Below are 17,664 nucleotides of genomic sequence, written 5' to 3' on the forward strand. Positions count from 1 at the left end.
CTTTTGCTAGTTTGTTGATTAGCTTCTATTCTGTCTGTTCCTCAGTGATATTCTTCCTGATATATCTTTTGAGCCACAATGTCAGCCGAAAGCTACGACAAGCTCTGATTCTTCTGTGCGAGATTCATTTTGCACTGTTGTACGCTCTTCAAATTAATTTGATCTCTAATGCTTTGGAGAAAAAAGGTTCTGTAAGCATGGAAGTTGTAATGCAATTAGGTATTGATGGAATTTGTTGGTTTATACTTCTTAATATTATAGCACTAGCAAGTATGTGTCACTTGCAGCATATTAAGCAATACGGAAGGGGAGATTCACTGTCTTTCAAAAAATTGTTGCAGGTCTTGTTGGAGAAGATAGTGACTGGGATTTCTTGGAAGTAGCTTTGCTTGGTTGCTTCTGTTCAGTTCATAACCATGGTTTTGACATGTTATTTTCATTCTCTGCAATCATACAGCATACCCCTAGTGCCCCTATTGGATTTGGCATCTTGAAAGCTGGTCTTAACAAATCTGTTTTATTGTCTATATATTCATCCTCCTCTGTGAGACAAAGTGATGACAGTTTCTCTTATGGTACCTTTCAAAAGTGCTCTTATTTATCTGAAATGACATTATTTTCTATACTTAGTGAATAACACTGTTAGATGCAAGATAAATATATGATTATATTCCTAACAATTTGTAGGGAACAATGCTATATTGCTGTAACTATTTTGGCAGCTATTGTTTTCACTGATTGTCATCCATATTTCATCGTGTTCATTTTTACAGAAAGAAGAATTGCATCATACCTCAGTGCAATTGGGCAGAAGTTCCTCTCTATATACCGATCTTGTGGCACCTATATTGCTTTCTTGACTATTCTTCTCACAGTATATATGGAGAGGCCCAATTACATAGCATTTGGTTACATATTCCTTCTTCTGCTGTGGATTACTGGAAGACAACTTGTTGAGAGAACAAAAAGGCCGCTTTGGCTTCCATTGAAAGTGTATGCAATTTCGGTGTTTGTCTTCATATATAGCTTGAGCAGCTTCACGAGTCTAGAGATGTGGTTATCCAAGTTGATTGATCTCTATTTTTATCTTGGATTTGACCCAAAAGCGTCATCTTTTGAAAATGTTTGGGAGTCTCTGGCAGTCTTGATTGTTATGCAACTTTATAGCTATGAGAGGAGACAAAGCAAGCTGCACAAACAGGCTTACATGGATCAGTTGGAGCCAGGGAAAGTTGGGTTTATCAGGCGATTTCTTATTTGGCACAGCCAAAAAATCTTATTTATTGCCCTGTTTTATGCATCTTTATCCCCAATTAGTGCATTTGGTTTCTTGTATCTGCTTGGATGTGTTATCTGCTCCATTTTACCAAAGACGTCTAGTATCCCATCCAAATCATTCTTAGTATACACAGGGTTTCTGGTGACTGCTGAATATCTTTTTCAAATGTGGGGTAAGCAAGCTGAAATGTTTCCTGGACAGAAGTACTCTGATATATCTCTCTTTCTGGGATTGTGTGTATTCCAGCCAGGCTTTTGGGGTCGAGAATCTGGATTGAGAGGAAAAGTACTAGTTATTGTGGCTTGTACCCTTCAATACAATGTCTTTCGGTGGTTGGAAAGAATGCCAAATACAGTCTTGAATAGAGGACACTGGGAAGAACCTTGTCCTTTGTTTGTCTCCTCGGAAGATTCATTTCAGCATATTGATACATGTAATGAGGCAAGTAAAACATCATGCAATTCACATCATCCAACTGAGATTCAAGAAGGGGATTCTAGCAAGACACTAAGAATTATAACCTCTGGTCATTCCCAAATACCTGATACTCCAAGTTCTAAAACAAGAGGTTCTGACAGTAATAGAAGAAAGTATTTTGGATTTATCTGGGGAAGTAGCAGGGAGAGTCACAAGTGGAACAAGAAGCGGATTGTTGCTTTGAGAAAGGAGCGGTTTGAGACCCAGATAGCAGTCTTAAGAATATATTTGAAATTTTGGGTGGAGAATATGTCTAATCTATTTGGTCTCGAGATAAACATGATAGCATTACTTCTTGCAAGCTTTGCCTTGTTGAATGCAATATCCATGCTGTATATTGCACTGTTAGCTGCTTGTATTCTTCTGAATCGGCATATTATACGCAAAATCTGGCCTGTATTTGTCTTCCTGTTTGCATCTGTTCTCATCCTTGAATATTTTGTCATCTGGAAGGATAGTTTACCTTTTAGTTCCCATGTTCCAAGCGGGGTTCATTGTCATGACTGTTGGAAAGCTTCAACTCGATATTTCGATTATTGCGAAAAGTGTTGGCTAGGTACTTCTCTCCTCCTTCTCTGAATTGCATCTTTTTGGAAGATTTCATGGTAATGCCTTTATATTTGGTTCTATTGGTGAAAGTATTTGGTGTAAAGGGGTTTCCTTTTTAGCCTGAACATTTGGTTCATTATTTCTTTATCATTCAGACAAGTGGATAGTCCTATTTAAAAGTAGTAATAATAAAAAATGTTAATGAAAAACTAAATCATTAAAATTTAGTATAAAAACGACTTGTATAATTTAGTGTTAGTTAATTTATTTATCATGTCTACAATAGTTATCTGTTAAATGTTAGATGAAGGGTATAATTGAGCAAAAGTAATTATGACAACAGTAGATGCTATTCTCTCCCTTTGTTAGTAGTAGATAAGTGGAGAAGCTAACTCTCAATGTTAATGGAAGGGCACAATTGGCCAAAAGTTATTGTTACCAAGGTAGTTATTCTATCCTACCGTCATTATTAGTAGAGATATTTGAATTATACGGTGTTTTCTTCCTAAATGTAGCATGTCTCTGGTACAACTCAACTAGTGACATCTGTTTGCAAATTTTGAGCTTTCCACTGGTGTATTTAAATATGATGCATTATTTAAATATTATTTTGTGCATTGAAGCCTTCAATAAACTGTTCATTTCATTGGTGTTTCTATTGAAGGACTTGTTGTTGATGATCCCCGCATGCTGATCAGCTACTTTGCAGTCTTCATGCTGGCTGGCTTCAAGCTTCGGGCTGATCGCCTTGGTAACTTTTCAGGATCATCAACATATCGTCAGATTATGTTTCAACGTAGAAACACGTTCATTTGGAGAGATCTCTCTTTTGAAACCAAGAGCATGTGGACCTTTGTCGACTATTTGAGGCTTTACTGCTATTGCCATTTGTTGGATCTTGTGCTCATTTTAATATTGATTACTGGTACACTCGAGTATGACATTTTGCATCTTGGTTATCTTGCGTTTGCTTTGGTATTCTTTCGCATGAGACTTGAAATATTGAAGAAGAAGAACCAAATCTTCAAGTTCTTGCGCATTTATAACTTTGCTGTTATTATTCTCTCTCTTGCTTATCAGTCCCCTTTTGTTGGTGGACCAAGTTCTGGGAAGTGTGAGAAGAATTACATTTATGAGATGATTGGCTTTTATAAATATGATTATGGGTTTCGGATTACTGCTAGATCTGCAATCGTAGAGATTATCATATTTTTGCTTGTAGCACTTCAGTCATACATGTTTTCCTCTAAAGAGTTTGATTATGTATGTCGATACCTGGAAGCAGAGCAAATTGGTGCTATTGTGCATGAACAGGAGAAAAAGGCGGCATGGAAAACTGCACAGTTACAACAAATTCGTGAAAGTGAGGTCAAAAAGCGACAGCGTAATATGCAGGTTGAGAAGATGAAAGCTGAAATGCTCAACCTACAAGTACAACTCCATAGTTTGAACACGTCAGCCAATTGTATTGATGGATTTTCTCACAGTGGTGAGGGTCTAAGAAGAAGGCGGAGCAATTCTATTATTTCAACCCATGACATTAGAATCCCTGACAAAGAAGAACAGTTTCCTGAGAGACTCGATCATGCAATGAGAGAGGATTCTGTTCTCCCAACTGAACTTGAATCATCATCTACTTCCATGAATGTGGAAACTTCATTCACAGAGGAGTACAAGCATTCAGTGGATTCTCCTGTGTGTGAAATTACTGAAATAGATATTGACAACAATTCTAGTGATTCAGACAAAAAGGCTAAGGGGCAAGCAAAAGAACACCCATTGAGATCTGCTGTGCAACTAATAGGTGATGGTGTTTCCCAGGTACAGTCCATTGGAAATCAGGCAGTTAATAACTTAGTGAGCTTTCTGAATATATCTCAAGAAGATTCTGATTCAAATGGGCACACAAATGTTGAGGATCAGATATATGACGAGATGGAGAGCCAGAAAAGCCGTGATATGTATGTGGATCGATCTTCATCTGCGCTATCTGATAGGAGTTCAGAAGCTGCAAGTCTGCAGTTAGGAAGGATATTTCGTTATATATGGTACCAGATGCGCTCCAATAATGATATAGTGTGTTACTGTTGTTTTGTTCTTGTGTTCTTATGGAACTTCAGTTTGCTATCGATGGTGTATCTCGGGGCTCTTTACTTGTATGCATTATGTGTAAATACAGGTCCAAGTTACATCTTCTGGGTTATCATTTTGATATATACAGAAATTTACATCTTACTCCAGTATCTGTACCAAATTATAATTCATCACTGTGGGATGAGTATTGATCCTGTCCTGTTACGAGAATTAGGTTTCCCAACACACAAAATTATGTCTTCCTTTGTTGTCAGTTCATTACCTCTCTTTCTTGTCTATATTTTTACCCTCATCCAAAGCTCCATAACACCTAAAGATGGTGAATGGATGTCATCTATAAACTTCAGGTTTAAGGGGAAAGATCTCCATCGAAAAGATGATCCCGCTCGATATAACTGGCAAGAGAAGGTAGGGGATCTACTGAATCAGATGGCTAATATGGTTAAAATGATAATCAGAAGCTTCTTTAGATACTGGAAGTCACTCACACAAGGAGCAGAATCTCCTCCTTATTTTGTCCAGGTGTCTATGGATGTCAACTTCTGGCCAGAGGATGGGATTCAACCAGCAAGGATTGAATCTGGAATTAATCAGTTGCTCAGAGTTGTCCATAAGGATAAGTGTATGGAAAAGAACCCAAACCTTTGCCCTTTTGCTAGTAGGGTTAATGTTCAAAGCATTGAAAGAAGTCAAGAGAATCCCAATGTTGCGTTGGTTGTTTTAGAGGTTGTCTATTCCTCTCCTGTAACTGATTGTTCGTCAGCAGAATATAACTTTTCTTTAACTCCAGCAGATGATGTAGCAAAGGAAATCCTGAAAGCTAAGCGTGCAGGTTTTGTGGAAGAAGTGGGATTCCCCTATCATATACTCTCAGTTATTGGTGGAGGCAAGAGAGAAATTGATCTGTATGCATACATATTTTGTGCAGATCTGATTGTATTCTTTCTTGTTGCTATCTTCTACCAGTCTGTCATAAAAAATAAAAGTGAGTTCCTTGAAGTGTATCAGCTTGAAGACCAGTTTCCGAAAGAATTTGTCTTCATTTTAATGGTATATCTTTAATTTGTCTTTTGATTTCATCCTTCTTTTATTTTAACTTGCCTGGAAAAATTTAGTTAGAGTTATATTACTAAACTAAAAATGGGGTCAGCCATAACCTAAATTATTTGACCCGAATATTGAGTCAACGAAGCAGGCCAAGTATGATAACATTTATGTAGTTCTCTAATAATTTATGCTCTGTAAAAGTGTCCTGGACCTTTGAAATAGTTCAGTTTATTATTCCTTTCTTGTTAAATGGAATGGAATTTTAGATTCATTTTTTTCCCCTTGAATGACTAAGTTCTCCAATGCCATGTTTATGAAACATTTTATATATACGTGAGAATGGTCAGATGATTTATTTGTTATTTTGTTGCTAGAGTTACCATGTCATATATTCTTCTTACAAGAGTTTCTTCTTCTATTCAGGCTATCTTCTTCTTGATTGTGGTTGATCGAATAATATACCTCTGCTCATTTGCCACGGGCAAAGTGATTTTCTATATTTTCAACCTCGTGCTCTTCACATATTCAGTTACAGAATATGATTGGCAGTTAGACCCATCCCAGAAACATGCTGCTCAATTTGCTCTCCGTGCTATTTTTTCAGCAAAAGCACTTTCTCTAGCACTTCAGGCTGTACAAATTCGTTATGGCATTCCTCACCAAAGCACATTGTATCGTCAATTTTTGACTAGTGAAGTTTCACGGATCAATTACTTAGGATATAGGCTTTACCGTGCATTGCCATTCCTTTATGAATTACGATGCGTACTTGATTGGTCATGCACAACCACATCCCTCACCATGTATGACTGGCTGAAGGTAAGATCTGTAAATATTCATTTGTAAATCCGGTATCTTCATATGCTGAAATTGCATTGTATTTCAGAATGAAAATGCACTAGGGAATTATCTGTATATTTCTTGCTTTACTTCTTGACTGCAGGAAAGCTGTTTTAGTACATAGGCAGTCTACAACTTCTGAGTGCTGACATTTTAATCGTCATGTTCCTTTTGGAGATTGAATTTCAGCTTTATTTTTTGTTGTTTTTTGCCTCCTCTATTATGTCCCTACTCCTCTAATTTTAATTGATTTTGTGGTGTTGTGTGCTTCAATATTTCTGCCCTTGACGAATTTTGCATAAAGTCATTTATTTTTCTTCCCCAAATAGCTTCAGGAAAATAAACACTCAGACTTAATGAGATCAATAAAAATTAATTTAAGTTCATATTGAATGAAATTCTTTTGCTTCACATCATTCAGTTTAAAAATGAATGCTACTTGAAAAAGTTATGATGATTCCACTGGTAAAAGATAGTCTGAAGTTGTTGAGTCCCACACTAACTAGGTATGTGTCTTCATATGCCCCATAATCTTGAGATGATATTAGAGACTCAATTTCCGTTGGGAAACCCACAAATGTCTTTTCCTTTGCACTTCATATAGCAAAATCTAGTCCTAGGCACGAGAGGGTGTGGTAAGTTACATCAACTAAGCATATGACCTAGACAATCTTTATAGTCTCTTGGGTAGTCCTTCTTAAGCTAGTCTTTGGGAAGGAGTTAATCCCACGTTTGACAGTTGTAAGTTATAGAAGCAGTATTTGGTAATTATGGTAGGCACATTTCATTTGATAGTATCAAATACAATTTGTTGATTATGGTATGTACATTTCATTTGGTAGTATCAATTACAATGTAGAAGGTTTCTGCTGTTGCTGAATTCATTAAATTGTTTCTGAAATTGCAAAATGGAAAACTATGATGTTGCATTATGAATTTTAAAACCATGTCATTGATAAAACCTTTTTCTTTTTTCCATTTTGGCCTTTGCATGTCCTTTATAGATCATAGCCATCTGTTAAATCTCATATATGGTGGTAGCAACACTGTTAGTTTATCTTATATCTTAAATTCATTTGGAAAATAATATTTTTCAAGTTGTGATGTTTTCTGATTATAAATTCCACTTAGTTCAAAAATTAACCTCTGCATCCTTTTCCCCTCTTTGTGATAGCTGGAGGACATAAATGCAAGTTTGTACCTTGTCAAATGCGATTCAGTGTTGAATAGAGCTACACACAAGCAAGGGGAGAAGCAAACGAAAATGACCAAATGCTGCAATGGGATATGCTTGTTCTTTGTATTAATTTGTGTTATATGGGCTCCAATGCTGGTAAGAAGACAACTGAAGCCTTTGATTTCCTAATTTATTAATAGTAGCGGTATCTTTTTCATTCAGATACCAAACTTAATTTTCAGACACATCAGTTTTATGCATTTGCTAGTGTTTGCTTATATATGACCCACAGTTTAATGAGTAAAAAGGTGTTCTTATTCTTATTACTGCTTAAATAGAGTTTATTAAATTTTGGGTTTTGTGTGCTCTTATTAACGTTTTAAAGATGGTAAGTTTCAACTTCTCAAAACTAAGAGGAGCTTTGGAGAAAGGGTTAAGTTGTCTCCATGTGATTTTAATGTCACAGGTTCGAGTCGTGGAATTAGCCACTGATGCTTGTTTTCAGTTAGTCTGCCTACATTTCCTTCACCCTACATAACAAAAGATGCTTGTGTACTAAATTGCTTTTCTTCTTCAACTTCTCAATACACTAAATACATTGAAAACTTTAAAATAAATAAAATCTATAATATATACTTTTCCCTTGAAAATTTATCTTTTTAGTACATCTTAAAAGTTAGTATAAGTACACACGTTCAAAGACATAATTAATGATGGCAATCATAGCTACACATCCCAACGCCACACATTCATTGCATGAATAATTTCTAAGGGTAACATTCCAGTGAGTACGTTTTGATGTTCCCCATAGTAGTTGGCCTTTATATTACAAGACTGCAGGTTGGACGATTGATCTTATTAACTTGATTTTACTTCTGGAATTGGATGATGTGATTGTCATATCATTTAAGAACCTAAGTCTGCGTTATCATTTTACTGAAGTTCAATGTAGACTTTGTGCATTTTATCAAGTATGTTACTCATGCATATACTTGATCCTTGGATCACGATAGCATGTAACAATTCATTGGTGTTTGTTTATATTGTTTGTTTCTTTTGCTTACAGATGTATAGCAGTGGTAACCCGACAAACATTGCCAACCCAATTAAAGATGCCAGCTTTAAGGTTGATATCAAGACAGTTAGTGGAAGGTTGAATTTGTATGAAACTACTCTGTGTGAAAGAATCGAGTGGAATAAACTCGATTCTGATGCCAATCTTGATCCTCATGGCTATTTGGACACATATAATAAGAATGATATCCAATTGATATGCTGTCAAGCTGATGCTAGTACATTGTGGCTTGTCCCAAGTGTTGTTCAGACAAGATTGATTCAGTCCCTTGATTGGTATGATGACATGGAAATTTTTTTTACCTGGATACTTTCAAGAGACAGGCCTAAAGGGAAAGAAGTGGTGAAGTATGAAAAACCTGTTGATCCTCAGTATCTTCCAAGTCAATCTGATGTTCAAAAGGTTCTGAATGGCTCTATGACCAGCTTTAGGGTTTATAAATTTTATCCGAGATATTTCCGTGTCACTGGTTCTGGTGACGTTAGAAATTTGGATGAGGTAACTTGTCTTCAGCATTTTCTCTTTTCCTCTGCTAATGAGACTTTTATTTGTTTGAAAGTAATACTCTAATAGCGTATCGGCATTACCTATGTGACTGGTAGAAGCTGATCTATATTTATTGCTGTAATCTTCCCTCGAACAAAGCAATCTTTGCTTTTAATATACAATTTAGTTCTAAAATCATAGGGAAGAGACATGGCATTCATTTCTCCGATTATTATGATATATTTTGTACCTTTTGCCTCATGCTCCTAAATTATCATTAAAAATTCGAATTCAATTTTTCAGGATAGCACTGTCAGTGCTGATCTTGTTTTACATCGTGAGCAATTTGAGTGGTGGGCCTTCCAAGATATTCAGCCATCAAATTTGAGTGGATTGTGTGGAGGCGACACAGGACCTGTAGCAATCGTAGTATCCGAGGAGACGCCACCACGTAAGTTGGCCGGGGAATTTATTTAAAATATAAGTACATGTCATATTTCACTGTTTTATCTATAATATGCTATTATAATATTTCTTAAGAGTATCTTAATACTTCTACAGAGGGTATTCTTGGTGATACACTCAGCAAGTTCAGTATATGGGGGCTCTACATAACCTTTGTTCTAGCTGTTGGACGTTTTATCAGACTCCAGTGCTCTGACTTAAGGATGAGAATTCCCTTTGAAAACCTACCTTCGTGTGACAGGTACTGCAGATTTATTTCATGAAGATGTAAATCTACAAAGTTGAGTGTATCATTGGCACTGGCACGTTATTATTCGTCAATTTCACCACAACTGAAGTCACTTAACATGCATCATTCTCCTAGGGGATCATTAAAATCCTCTTCAAGAAGCTTCTTGTGATAACTTACATTATTGTTGTTCCATGATTCTGATGTAGGTTGATAGCCATCTGCGAGGACATATACGCTGCAAGAGCGGAGGGTGAGCTTGGAGTCGAAGAGCTCCTTTACTGGACACTGGTGAAGATATATCGGTCACCACACATGCTGTTAGAGTACACCAAACCCGATTAGACAAGGTTGAACACTACCTTCTGGTTACTAACAACTAACAAGGGGAATTGATGTTCACACATCTGGTTTGACTGCCACGCATATTGAAAGAGGTGCCACCAACGTTTTGTTGGTCAGAACTCGGAGTAGGACAAGTGTCAAAGCTCTTGGGATAAAGATTAACCGCAGTGTTACCAGACTTCTGTTGCCGCAGGCATTATCTGGTTTTGGAGCATTTTAACAGATTGGTGAGGAGCAGGCGTTGTGATTTGAGATTTGAGAATGTATTTATACACGACATTGATCTTCATTATTTTTAGGGAGGATACAATGTACAATGCAGCAGTCAAGGTTAGTTAGAGTCTTAGAGAGGAAAATATATTTGTTTTCCAAGAACAATGTCTTCATTCTCCGGATCTCTCCTTTTCTTCAATCACAAAAAAGTATGATTATCGAGAATTGATTAATCATTTAACTAACAGCGTGAGTAATTTACAAAATCGAGATAAAACTACAAAGAACCTGGGAGAAATTTATCAGGTTAATGTGGGTGAAGTTAACTATTGTTGGAGCCATGTGATCGTCCAATTTTATTTTATGGTTGTTTAACCGTTTCCATTTTGGTCTTTATTCTAATTAAACTGTTTAATTGTTTACTGAATTATGAAATTTGCTTTTTATTTTATAATAAATAAATATTAAATAGTTGACGTGAATGGATACTAGTTCAATAATTGAAGCTCTCAATTAACCACTTCCCATCTTGTGTAACCTTAGAGTGCCCATGTTCTAATGCCATGCTAAGCTTAACACTTTATTTTTTTTCAAAAATATTCCTAACATTTCATTTTGTTCAATTTTGTAATGTAACCTTCTACACTTGTGTATTACTCTCCCTTAAGCTAGCTCTCAAAGTAGAATCAGAACCAAAACATGTTCTGCATTAATACCCGAGAAAGATATATGATTATTATTTAACCTATCTCACCTTACAAGCCTTTTAATAGAGTTAGATTCCCGTTCTTAAGTGTGTTATTGATTCCTATAATTTTGCAAAATTTTTAATTAAATCACTTTATTTTCTTTTTTTTAATTAAATCCTTGCACTAAATTTTTTTTTTAATTTGAATCTCTACACTTTTTTTTCCTTTATTTGGATCCCTGTACCAATTATTTTTTAGTTGAATCCCTATAAAATTAAATCAATTACTGCTAAGAGAGACCTAATTTGAAAAAAAAAATTGCTTTAGAAATCTAATTAAAAAAATTATAAAGACTAACAGAGTAATTAAACCCCCTTTTTTTAATAATAAAAATAAGCGAGACAAATCATAAGTTGTCTATGTGCACTACTGGTGTTGGTTAATCCTAATATATTGAAATGCTGTCACCAAAAAAGTTACAATAACATAAAAAAAACCATAATCACCATCTATTACAGCATGCAAACTAGCATGATATTTCTCAAGCTTCATCTTTGACTACCACCTTAGGCCTTTTGGTAGCTGAATCCTTCTGCTCAAAATACTCCGGGACGGTGTCTTGCATTACCTTTGGGGATGAAAAATCAAAATCTGTAACAGACACGCCTTTGTGTTCTGGATGATCTTTCAGATACCCGGCAATTTCATTGCGGGTTCTTAGCTTTTTCCCTGTGGGAGTGATGTAGTAAGCATCCAACTTAGAGTAATCTTTTCTCAGCACCAAGGTTCTCCTGAAACCTTCTGGAGCCTTAGGGAGGTTAGGCTTGTCCATGACCCATGTCCGAGTTGAATCATATTCCAAATCAGCAGGATCATCACAGGACTTGCCCCTTTTACTGCAATAAAATGGTTCATCAATGAATTTGCTTCGAATCTCCTCAAACTCTTCCTGAGTATCAATCACTCTCCATTTCATGCAATTCTTGCATTGTGCAGCATACTCATCAACTGAACCAAGGCTTGATCCTGATCTCTGTCATAAAAATTTACCAACAGTTTAAAATCATCAATCATTTCAATTCCACGATTAACATTCATTAATAAGTTTTAAGGGGTAAAGTATGTGTTTTGTCACTAACGTATGTGATTTTTTTCAAAAATACCCCTAACGTTTAGTTCCATTCAATTTTGTTCCAAACGTTTTTTATTTGTGTCAATTACCATTAGACGTCAATTACATGTAAAACATTAGGGATAAAATTGAAAACTTCTTGGGGTAGTTTTGACAAAAATCGAAACGTTAGGACAAAATTGAATGAATTGAAAACGTTAGGAACAAAATTGAATGAAATTAAATGTGATGGGTATTTTTGAAAAAAATCACAAACGTTAGGACAAACAATATACTTCATCCATAAGTTAAGAATCCAGTTTCTGTTTTCCTTTCTTGTTTTCACTTCTAGTATTATTTTTTGTTTTCAAAATTATTGTAAAGTGAAAGTGAAAGTGAAAACATAAAAAATAAACAGATTTTGATTGTTTTTAATTTTTCTTTCACAAAATCAATCAGTATTTCAGCCTTACAAATATGCACTATTTCATATCAATTTTCAATCTATGCTATCAAACTACATTTCTATGACAAAAGCTGTTTTTCTTTTGGTTAAAAAAATTCTGGTATGAACTAACTACGCGTATGAAACAGCAGCAGAACAATCTATATCTATTGCTCATTCAAATTCAGCGGAATGTAATTATATCAAACAATTTGTTCCTCATTAATTTTCTATCCTATTATAAGCACATTCAAAACAGCATATTCATCAGCAAAATTCAGCCAAAAAAAAAAGGAAAAAAGAAAAAGGCAGATTCATACCCATATTGATCACACACACATGAATCACTCACAAGAACAATTAACAACATTGATGAAAAGAAATGCAATTTTTCACTTTGAATCCATGCAAACTGAAGGGAAATAAAATGAATCATCAGTGAGAGTTTGAAATTTTGGGTATCGCAGGAGAGCGAAACATAAAACCCTAAGAAATTAGAGAATGAGTATCGGAAACTAATAAGAGAAATTGAGAGGGGGAGATAAAAAAAAAATTATACCTTAGTGGAAGTAGATGGGGTTTTGGAGTGAGAGTTTTCTTGAGCTCCCGTCATTCATTCAGAGGAACAGATTCACCCAAAATTTTCTTGGCTTCTCAATACCTCTCCCCACTAATAAGTTATCTAATTCACCAGTGTGCGGGATAATAAGAATGAAAACCATATTCTAATAATTAATATGTTTTTTTCTGTAATATTTTAAAATTTAATTTTAATAAATTATCCAAACAAAATAGTTTTAAACATACGTTTAGTTATGTAATGCAGCAAATTTTAACTATTTTTATATTAATTATATAATAAACAACCAAAAATATTAATACAATCAAAATAATTATATAAAATGTTTTAAATTTTTTTTTAGTAGATTGAGGGGCAAAGGCCCAAGATAAAGGAAAACTAAAAAGGTTATATTATGAGGCATAGGAGCTCTAAATCTAAATACATCATCAACAACTATGAAACTAAGTAAGGGTGAAGGTGCACCGCAAGGCTTGGTTTAGTGGCAATTATGTTTGTCTTGCTAGGAGGTGCACCAGATTCAAATTCCAGTGAGGTTGAATGTTGTTTAAGAACTCATAGTACTCATGATAGTGTGTGTTAATGTGTTGTGTAGGTGTGTGAAGCATGGGCTTAATGTTTAGGATTGGAGCTGTCCAATCTGTTTGACAAAAAAAAAAAGTAAGGGTGGAGGTGAGTTTCAGTATTTAAGGCTGTATTTGTTTACAGAGACAGGACACTGAGACATGAACACAGAGACATAAAATCATGTTTGGCAGAGGAGACATAGACAAAGACAGTGTGTCCAGAGACACTGAATTAGTGTATTTTGTATACATCCTTACAGAAAGGACACATGGACACTAATATGGGATACAACTTATTTTTCATTCTTTTTTCATTATTTTTGTTAATTTTTCATAATTATATTTTTTATTATTATATTGTTCATCTCAAAATTTTTGAATGAAAAAAATTAGAATAAATTAGATTTTCATAATTTGTTCTAGTTTATCACTAAACAGAATACAAGAATACAAAATTTTGTGTCTCTATCCAACAGTGTCTTGTCCTATCCTGTTATTAATGTCTTGTCCTGTTATCAGAAACAAACGCAGTCTAATTTCCAAATTCTATTCGAGGCTATGGGTAGCAAGAGTGCAAGACAATCCGCACATCTATTCGCTTTTCAATAGATATGCATGAATCTAATTTTCTAGTCTCCTTATTCTATGATATAGCGCTGAGCCCGAACCCGTATTCTCATTGTGACTCAAAATGCTCTCCACCACGGCTTTTGAATCGCATTCCACCCACACTTTTGAAAAATCCAGTGTCTTTGCCGTCTCCAAACCAATACACACTTCCCAGAACTCAGCTATGAAGGCTGTGCAGAAGTCAATATTTTTAGAAAAACCTATTAAAATACAAATTTTTTGTTTGTCTGATCAACGAACAAGATATTTTTAATGGGGAGTGGATCCTCTCAAGTAAAAAAAATTAAATGGTGTACAATGTTAAATATAACCCTTTATAAGATTAAAGGTGAGAGATTACATTTCATTTTCTCAAGTGTTAAAAAAACTGGAGAAGGTAAAATGTACTGGAGGCGCATGAACCTTACCAATTAAAAAATTGTGGTGAGTCCCAAAATTCGAAAGATTTGGGAATTAGAGATCCAATTTGAACTAATTTATCTCTTTTAGGCAAGTTAGATTGACAAATTTTATATGGCAAGTTAGATTGACAAATTTTATATTATCCAGACAAAAAATAGAATCTCATGTCAGACAAAAAAAGCAATGACTCCTAAATTTTTATTTTTCTTTATAAAATATATAAAAATTTTAATTTAATTCTCTTAAAATATTTAGTTTAATTTTTTTTATATTACAAAATTAATTTTTGTCTCTTTCTAAAATTTAGTCTAACTTTACCATTCATTCATACAAATTTTGAGGGTCACTTTTGCAAGCAAAATACAATAAGAACCAAAATCAATTTTTTTCATCTAATATGACGAAGGAATTTCACACTTTAAATATTGGCCTATTCCAACCGTCTTTTTGGTTGACAACTCAAGAGGAGATAGTACTATAGCAGAGAAACCAAATTGTGCGCATATGTCGAATATGGAACTTTGTATTAGCAACCTCTGGAAAGATGATACGTGAAATTTGGCTGATGTTGTTACCCACTACCTTAGAACTTTAAGTAGAGCTTTGATGCCTTTAATTTTTTTTTTTATTCAGTATATTGGACAATTCTCAATTCTAGATATTCTATATGGATTGAATAACTCCTAATCTTAAGTATTTGATGGGCTGGAGATGGACTTTTTTAACTTTAAATTCATAGTCATCTAGCATTGGATACAAGTGGTTAAATAATTGCAAGTTCAATTGCGATAAGCATGAAAATTGGCTTTGTCTTCATAATGTGGTTTAACTACTAAATTTAGATTTAAGAGAAACCTTGCAACCTCCAATCTATGCATGAGGTGTTAGTCTGCGTTGAAAATCGTTCTGCATTACTTTAGGAACTGACAAAAGGCCAAAAACATTTAGAAGAAATTAAATTTTGATCTGCAGCACTTGGATCTAGTTTTTTGGATTAATAAATTTTAGAGTACCAATGTGTTCTTATTTTTTACTTGCATTTAGTGGATAAGTGAATTTAAAGGGATGAGAATAATAATGTGTTCAATTTCAATGAAGCCTAGTTTGTTGATAAAGTGATGATACTTATCTATACTTTAAATAATGAAATTTGTAATATTTTTTTTAAAAAAGCTACTTTATATTGCTCACTTCATCAGCTTTACTTAGATGGGTCACTTCTTCTAAAGATTTGGTTAAGGTAAATTATGATGCAAATTTTTTATGATAATAATGAGACAGAATTTTGATGTGTTATTAAATATTTGGATGGTTTTTTTATTAAGAGGTTGCATGAAAACTCTCCTTTAAACGAGTTACTCATATGTGAGTTATTTGCGATCTAGCAGGGATTATTATTATCCTGGGAGGCTGGTCATAGAAAAGTTTGCGAAATTAATTGCTTGAAAGCCTTTAATTTGATTAGTGATGTAAATATAGGTGCTCATTGCTTGGGCAAGAATTTGGTTAGCAAAATCCAGAAAATCTTAAGTGGAGATGAAAGACTAGCATTGATCTTATTCAGCGGAATGCCAATAACATTGTTGATGCCATGGTGAGATGTGATGTGATAAACATGAGCCCTCAAATTTAAGCTCGACTCGTTTTATTAAATAGGTTATTTTTAGATTTTTTGAAAAGCCTATTAGTTAAGAATGTTAGACTTAAAAAAGTCTACAAAACTCATTGGCACAATTCGTCAAAATTTTTTTGTAAAAATAAATTATTTTTAATTTTATTTATATTAAACACAACACAAAAAAATCAATAATTAAGACTAGTTAAGTTTATAGCTTTTTTTGTTAAAAAAAATTGTAGATCATAAATATGATTATAATATGTAATTAATGATTAATATATAAATGAATTATTGTTTACAAATTATGAATTATAAATTTTAGAATGCATTTAATGTCTATTTATATTTTAAGTGTATTTTTTTTAGTTTTAATTCATGAAATAGACTTTTTAAATAGGCTCGTGAGCTTGTCAGATTTTAAATAGACGAAACTCGAGTTTGTTTAAAAAAAAAGGCTATAAAAGATAATAGGTCTAGACTAAAGTCATCTATTTATAACATGTGCTAAATTCGTCAAAAATAAAGTTCGACTTAATTCAGCCTATTTTTATTCTTGTTGACAAATTAAAGATTAATTTATTGTGAATCGAAATTCTATTTAAGAATTTATTATTAACCAATAAATTACTGTATGTACAAGACCAATTTCGAACTTTCAAAGCTTATTTAAGAGGAGCTTCTTCCTCTGTACTCTCTACTAGTCTCTATAGTGTTATCAACACCAACTTTGCAAAAGGAATATTCCTATCTTTGTTGCCTGCTTGGCTGCTTCCATTTTGGGTTCCTAGTAACTATACCTAGATCTTGCATTTTGTTTATAACATGTATGCTTGAGATTATGTGGTGCACCAACCAATCATTGTAACTTTAGATGTTATATAAGCCTAATATAACTAGGGGTACTTTTAATCTCAATTCAAGTGTATTTTCTTAATAGTCTAATTGTGTTTATTCAGAATAAACTTTTCAGCTGTTGATAGTGTGTTTGAAATGGAGGGGATATCAGAATAAAATAAAATAAAAAATTAAGAGATAAGAAAAGCTAACACATGATTGCAATCATTATAAAAAAAATTAAATTGATAACTTTCCTAAAAATATTTTTTAGTTTGTGAGAAATATGATTGAATGGTAATTGGTATATAAAGATAATATTTCTCCTAACACTATATTAAAGTTAAATTAAATTATAAGTGTTGGCACATAAAGAAATACTAATGAAGTTTTAATTTTCAGGACATAATAAGAGGAATATAACGTTGAAAAATTGGCAATTTATTTTAAGGTTCAATGCTGAATACAATGCACTGAGACATTGTTATTTATTTATTTATTTATTTTGAGTGT

The 17,664-nt window shown here is 33.8% G+C and overlaps 2 protein-coding genes across 2 annotated transcripts in view; one reads left to right on the forward strand and one right to left on the reverse strand.

The window, feature by feature from the left end:
- The window catches only part of LOC107475800 (piezo-type mechanosensitive ion channel homolog), a gene marked incomplete in the record, with an annotated part of 20,161 nt that extends 9,644 nt beyond the window's left edge, over positions 1-10,517 (forward strand). The window contains 10 exon segments of the mRNA XM_016095475.3: positions 46-219; positions 342-575; positions 774-2,312; positions 2,970-5,449; positions 5,870-6,265; positions 7,461-7,619; positions 8,530-9,036; positions 9,328-9,475; positions 9,586-9,730; positions 9,928-10,517. Of these exon segments, the coding sequence (XP_015950961.2) occupies positions 46-219; positions 342-575; positions 774-2,312; positions 2,970-5,449; positions 5,870-6,265; positions 7,461-7,619; positions 8,530-9,036; positions 9,328-9,475; positions 9,586-9,730; positions 9,928-10,063 (5,918 nt within the window).
- Positions 10,518-11,339: 822 nt separating this feature from the next.
- On the reverse strand, positions 11,340-13,234 carry LOC107475899 (methyl-CpG-binding domain-containing protein 4). Its single transcript, XM_016095568.3, has 2 exons — positions 13,081-13,234; positions 11,340-11,998 (listed from the first exon to the last, which is right to left on the reverse strand). The coding sequence occupies exons 1-2, from the start codon at positions 13,132-13,134 to the stop codon at positions 11,507-11,509; spliced, it is 546 nt and encodes a 181-aa protein (XP_015951054.1). The 5' UTR covers positions 13,135-13,234; the 3' UTR covers positions 11,340-11,506.
- Between the last annotated feature and the right edge of the window lie 4,430 nt (positions 13,235-17,664).

This window comes from Arachis duranensis, chromosome 2 (genome assembly GCF_000817695.3).
Source record: "Arachis duranensis cultivar V14167 chromosome 2, aradu.V14167.gnm2.J7QH, whole genome shotgun sequence".
NCBI lineage: Eukaryota > Viridiplantae > Streptophyta > Magnoliopsida > Fabales > Fabaceae > Arachis > Arachis duranensis.

What these genes read in the sequence shown, in the direction of transcription:
- LOC107475899 (XM_016095568.3), bottom strand. Translation starts at nt 13,134, where the DNA reads ATGACGGGAGCTCAAGAAAACTCTCACTCCAAAACCCCATCTACTTCC. An exon ending in CCCCATCTACTTCCACTAAG is followed by an intron (nt 11,999 to 13,080) that starts GTATAATTTTTT and finishes TTTTTATGACAG; the next exon opens with AGATCAGGATCAAGCCTTGG.